At 36.2% G+C, this 6,930-nt stretch overlaps 1 protein-coding gene across 1 annotated transcript; it reads right to left on the reverse strand.

Annotated features, from left to right (window-relative positions):
- Positions 1-2,345: 2,345 nt before the first annotated feature.
- Positions 2,346-6,385, reverse strand: LOC143085115 (uncharacterized). Its single transcript, XM_076261301.1, has one exon. It carries the CDS (start codon positions 6,239-6,241, stop codon positions 4,337-4,339), a length of 1,905 nt encoding a protein of 634 aa, XP_076117416.1. The 5' UTR covers positions 6,242-6,385; the 3' UTR covers positions 2,346-4,336.
- Between the last annotated feature and the right edge of the window lie 545 nt (positions 6,386-6,930).

Below are 6,930 nucleotides of genomic sequence, written 5' to 3' on the forward strand. Positions count from 1 at the left end.
TCCTCATGAAATCATGATGGAGTGGTGTTGTTTTCTGCGTTTCTGTGTGTCATTGGTATTACTGAATTGTTAATCTGCAAATGTTTGTAGCAGAAACATAATAAGGTACTTCTTATGATATATTAATAGTTAATCCATAGCACAAAATTATTGGCATAACTATGTATTGAATGTCTCTTTTCTAAAATAACCTCGAAATACAATTTTAATTTAGCATGCATATAGTGTCAAAATACAAAACGCGAGTTCATTCATTTAATCATATTTAATACTGTATCATAGACATCATGTATTGCTATCTAGTTATTAACATTTCTGGCCCAACATCCCCTCAATTATTCGTGCATATTTTAAAATTGGAGACAGATCTGCTTTTCGGACTTCTAATTACGTCTTTACAAAAAATTGTTTGATGTGTACTATTTGATTGCTCCTCTGTATACATTGGTATACATATTTAATAATAAATTTAGGTTTCTCTAACTGCTAGTCCTCTTTGTTCAATGCTTATGCTGATTCATCATTGTGTATATATATTGTTATGTCTATGCCTTTTTCTTACCAGGAGCATTCATTCAAACTGTTGTCTTTCATTGCTGTTTGTAACAATACTTTCGTTTCATATATTAGCAGAAAGCAGACCATTAGTTATTCTTGAAAAAATGGTTCATCGACTAATATCTATACTATGAACGTGTGTGTATTAATGTAATGTAATGAATAACCGGAATGATGGTATAAATTATTTCCCTTTATTATACGTTTACATAACACACATCAATTATGTAACTAATCCAGCAGTTCTCTGTACTTTAACTATCATCATTGAAATTTGTTTATTTTCTGATGAATATACTTATACTTAGTAAAAAGTGTTTCCTGAGGAAGAACTTTTAATAGATAAACACGGATGAATAAAAAATAATCATCTGAAGTACCTTTCATTATCCTTTAAATATTATTATAAAATGTTGATACTGTCAGTCGGAGTTTGAAAAACAAAGCATTTGGAGTGAGACAAAGATATGTATGTAGCAAAGCAATGGTTTAAATAATTCCGATATTGACGACGGAATGTTTTCATGGATTTTCAACTGTTCCGCTTGTGACAAGATCAAACATATTTTATTTGCAATCAGAGTCAAAGGATTTAACAACAGAAATTAGGGTTTTGATAGCTGTAAAACAAGGTTAAACCACTGTTTTCTTTAAAAAAAAATGCATGTACTAAGTTAGGAAAATGAAAGTTGCTTTTAATTCGTTACAATGATTGGTAAGTTCTGTTAGGTAACTTACGTGGGCTATTGTACCCTTCATGACCATTCTATTGATTTTCTCATATTGTATCTCATTCAGAAATAACATTGCATAATCTATTAGTTAAGATATTAAATTTAAAGGAAAGGGGCCGTCTTGAAGATCCAATAATACTGCTGTGCAGACTACGTCTTAAAGGAAGGAACATTCGAAGGTATGTGCCAATTTATAGATGTTTTGTTTTGGTTCTGTGTGACATTTGCATAAAATCGTCATGCTTATATATATGTTCCTGACCATATCATTATTTGGACCATACGCGTATGGTCATGACCATATGCGTATACTCATATGGTCCGACCGTACGCGTATGGTCGGACCATATGAGTATAATACTCGTTTGTTTATTAACGGGCCGGACCATATGAGTATTTGGACCATATAGGTATTTTTTTTTTAATTACATTATATAAGTTTCAATAATACAAAAACTTTATCTAAAAAAACAATGATGGTGACATGACAATGTATTATTTTTCCTTTCCAGTGACTTCTTGTGTAACAGTTCAGGCATTACGAAATTTTTGGAATTTATTTTTTTAAGTCGACATATTGCCATTCACTCTTAATAACAAATCGCTAATGACCATCGGTACAAAATGTGTTTATTATAGTTTTGACAAGTAAGTAAAATTAAATATGTGAAACTTCTAATTTTTATTTAGCTAATCTTTTCATTATAATATTGTAAGGGACCTGGGGTAGGCTTCAATATAATTATATCATTTGGGTAAGTCTCCGTAAAGGTTGCAGCATTAACCAATTTTAAACGTGTATGTGTGTCTGGATGGTCAGCCATTATGGACCAATTGTGCCTGCCTGTAACAGAGAAATATCTGCCCAGCCACAAGACAACTGCCCAAAACGTATAATCTTACTCTTATGAAGTTTAGTGTACCAACACTAAAATGATTAATGAACAGAAGGATCCATTCCTAGTCAGGAAATCAGTCTTTGCTCATTTGGAAATTGTAAGTTGATTAACCATTTACTGGAGATTTCTATTTCACTAACAATAATGCATAATCCACAGGACTAAATATATTTATTAACACATAAATATAATAATATGGTAAAATACAGGAATAAGATATATTCTTCTAACATTGTTTATATAACTAAGTCACCCTTGACTAAGCCTGGTGATGAAGCATGGATAAATCAGGGTAAGAAAAATCTATATTTAATATTGTGATGGCACATCCAAATTGGGACTGGAACATCTAAATACCAACAATTGGCACATCCATGTAACTAATTATGTCAGGCCGAAAGTAACAGTTTATCCTAGTAAAATCCTAATATATGGTCCCTTGTTAATTATCTATGGTTAGAAAGGTCGATGTGATGGGGAATAACTGCAGGATTACATTATTAACACACTGGGGTAACTGGACAAGGTAGGTACTGACAGCCGGTTTTTATCCTTATTTTCCATTTAAATTCTGTGGGTTGATGTGCTGAGTACAAAATGGTATTAAAATTACAATAAATATTCATACCTCTGCTGTGTTGTTATTTCTTTACGAAAATTATTACTTTTGTCACTTTTACAATTTGTAGTTACCCGCCACGGCAGCTATTCGCCATATTATGAAAGCGGCGCTCCTTATATAATAAAATTTATATGTCACGTGACATGTATTAGCCAACCATAACAATTAAAACAAAAATGGTGGGACAAGTTGAGCCGGGCAATTGCCTGAACTTTCATGAATTTGGAGTTACTTAAGAGTTAACAGCTTGCCCGGGTGTGGCGCTTTATTAGCTATGACTTTAAGGAAAGCGGGACTATAGGTTAGAACGTCGTACATTACGTAAATTTTAATCGGGCAAGCAAAACATGGTTTGGGGTAAAGCGCTTTGATACAAAAATGGCGTAATCACATTGTAAACAGGCTTAGTGCAAAAATAACCCAAGGGCGACACATTCATATCATTTAGATACATAATTATAATAGGAAATATTGTTAATTGAATTTCATGTTTCCACGTTTACTGATCTTGCAAAAATACTAAAATCTCAAAGAAATACATAGCAGACGAATTCCTAGACGTCTAGACGGTCATGTGACTTTGTTTACATGGCGATCGATTTCGATCAGCTGAGAATCAATAAAATTCTATTTTACTTCTTATCTAAAACATGTAAAGATAATTATTACAAAAATAAAGCAGCAGTTAAACGTGGAAATGGTACGGCTTTTACTTTTATATGATTTTAAGCCCTGTGAAATTTATGAAAAGAAACAACAAACATGACTAACTTTGAACTTCTGAACAAGTTAACAAATTATGAAATATTTCCATTGAAACTATTTCCTGGCTTGCAACAAGAAAAATCATTATATATCTTAATATAACAAAGGGCCTTAGCCAAACATTATCAACAAGAACTTGTAAATTGGCAAAACATGAAAAATAAATGGAAATGTTGATTTCCAAAAAATTAAAAAATGTCAGGGGGGGGGGGTACACCCTGCACATTACACCCTCCTCACCTTAAAGTGGTGGACTTCTCCCGAATTCAATAAATATTACACTCGTTTCTTGTACAACACAACTCAATGCATACAGTATGATCAGCCATTGTTGAATAAAGAAAGATATTGCCATTTGTGTTGTCTGTCCATTCGACCTTAAATTGTTACATGTATCAAGAATACCTATAGCAGAATACCTATTCAAAGCCTTGAGTTCACTTAATATATCAGACCCAGCTGATATAATCTTACTCATATAACATATGCTCGGCTACTGTATGCATGATTCGTGCTGCACAAGAAATCCTTATACATACATATATCATAAATGCATTTCATATAACAACAAATTTCAATATCAAGTAAAATCTACCCCCATTGTCACATTGATGATTTCATATTCAAGTGTTCATAATCTGTTATCTTCTATAACTGCAGAAACGGACGATATTAGTTTTAGTTTAAAGTCCAAAATAATTGATATAATGTTTCCATATATGTAAATGTAATGTTCAGCAACTTTATATGAATCAAATTTAAACGTCAAAACGTAAGGGAATGCCAGCCTTATCCAAGGCATGGCAAATGTGGTCTGTAGATGTATCGCGACTAGCGCTTGCTTTCTCCAGCATGTCCAGCATGAAAGTAGTGGAAAGATCCGGCTTAATCCCATTGGTGGCTATCAATCTTAAATGTTCGTACAGATAAAAACGGTTCTTCATAACGGTCCTGGTGACATCTTTAATTTTGTTGTGAGGGGATGTTCCTGGCAAAGCTAACATATTATATTTGTCTAGGAGTCCTGCTCGACTAGGTACAGTAGGGTGATTGGAGACCTGCTCATATTGAAATGATATGAATTCCCAATTAAGTTTCTTGGTGTCTGGCGTCATTTCCTTCCAGCCCTGGGGAGGCCAGTCCTTGGTGAGAACTTCTCCAGGAAGTTTTACCTGAACCTCCCCAGTCCAGTCTCGCCGTGCTGGAGGAAACAATGGCATTCCCCCAAGACGAAGCAAGGTAGTTGCACGTTCAGCAGGTGTTCGTACATGTAGCTCTAAATTTGGAATATCTTGGGTTGTTATTGTCGCCAGCAACTGTTTAGGGGTGGGTATATATATTGGTCCAGGTTCAGAAGGCTTTTTTGGTGTGTATGGTATGGTGGACTTCTTGGGCTTCTTTGCTGGAGGAGGTAAAGGTAGCAGGGATCCGGTAGATATAGGAGAGAGAGCTGAAATACTGGTGTTAACGGCCGGCGTTGTAGGTGGTGTTGAGGGTTTAGATGTTATAGCTGTCACTGGTGCAGAGGATGGTTTTTCTGTTCTCTTGCTGTCGGATGAGGAAATATTTTCAGTATTCTTTGCTGGAGGTGGTGAAGATGGCCTGGCTGGTGATAATGATCTGGTTGAAATGGGAGAGCTAGCTAAAGAAATGATGGTTACGACCGGCGTTGTTGGTGGTGTTGATTTCCTTGGGCTTGATGTTACTTGTGTAGAGGATGGTTTTTCAGGTTTCTTAATGACAGATGATGATAATGTCTTTGTGGACTTCTTTGCCGAAATGGTGGATTTAACAATGTTTTTCTTTTTACTAATTACTGGAGTTTTACATGTAGATGGAGGATCGGAAAGTTTTGTTGTAGGGACTGCATAAAAATCGGCTTCCAAACGGTGAATACTCTTGATATACTTCTCTGGCAGTCCTAATAATTTTACGGCCAGCGTTACTCTGTCGCTAAAAGTTTTGCCAAGGAGCTTGTGCTTCCGTCCAGCGGATTGTCTTCCTCCCTGGGGAATGGCCAGCATTCTTCTTGTCAATGCAGACACATACTTGACATCTGCCAGTAATGTGTCTGCAATGGCAAATCTGTAGGTCTCTCTCTTAAAGACGGCTTCCACCATGATACTTTGTGGCACCAGTGCCACATAAGTTATGCGCCAGGCCTCAGGTCTTGTAATCTCCATATCAATAGAAGAGGATGAGGCCGCCCGCGTATCATCCCCAGAATAGACTGGCTGAAATAGTTCCTCTCCTGGAGGCCCATCAAACTTAGTGCCCTCTTTCCATCCTTGCTCCCACTCCTCTGGGGTCCTGTAGGTGTCTTTCGACTTCTTCAGCCATGCCTGCATGGCTTTCTTCAGATCTCTGGCTGAGGGTGAGTAGAAAGCTGTTGGCCTAACTACCTTCCTGTAGCATGCCGGATGTACAGCAAGGTAGTAGGCATTCCCTTCTGATAATACGTCGGGCCTCATGTCCTGCATGGCTGGTTTATGGAATCTGTTGCAGTGGTCTTTTAATTCCCATACTCTCTTGTACTTTGTAGGTCTGTCCAAACAAAAGGGGCACACCACCTCCATCTTGGAATGAACACTGCTAGCCAAATGAGATTTAAGTTGTTTTGTGGTATCGAACTTCTCAGGACATATCCAGCATTCTTTTTCCATCTCTGAAAACAGAACATCTTTGTAAGTGGGCTGTCACATTTGATATATATTGTATATTGCATATCTTGTATATAGAAAATTATTATTAATTTATTCAACATTGTTCTTTATATTTGTTTTGTAGGTATGAAGATTATTTATTGGTGCTGTAGCTGAAAGATCAGGTTACTCCAGTATCCTTGAAACACTTTAGAGATGCACAGCAAAACTTTTTACTCTGGACAGGTGACCATAATGTATACATGTAATACATGGACAGTGCGTAATGGACGATACGATATATACACATTAACTCTATATATTATATTATGACAGTACTCAGCACATGAACACTAATTTATTAAATTATTTGGTTAATTATAGGAATCCCCAGTCTTGACAGGACACTGACCACATCATCTTAATTCTTAACAAGCAGGTGAATTATTCTATACATGGTTAAACAGCCTTAACACATTTAATAATTTCCAATACCAAATTCAGTTGACGTATCAGTACAAGTCCTTTGCCCGCAAAGGACGTGGCTCACCACTGTGAAACCACAGAGCGACTACCAATTTCATGGATGGCCAGTCCAGTCCCTTGTAGTCCTTTCCAGTTGACGGATCCGCCTCTCGACAATGCGTCCATCACCAAGATTGTTAAAATAACACACATGTTATATATAAAAACATCAATGCGTCCATTGA

Source organism: Mytilus galloprovincialis, chromosome 8, assembly GCF_965363235.1.
Source record: "Mytilus galloprovincialis chromosome 8, xbMytGall1.hap1.1, whole genome shotgun sequence".
In the NCBI taxonomy this organism is placed as follows: Eukaryota; Metazoa; Mollusca; class Bivalvia; order Mytilida; family Mytilidae; genus Mytilus; species Mytilus galloprovincialis.

Excerpts from the sequence above, each read along its gene's own strand:
- LOC143085115 (XM_076261301.1), bottom strand. The coding sequence starts at position 6,241 with ATGGAAAAAGAATGCTGGATATGTCCTGAGAAGTTCGATACCACAAAA.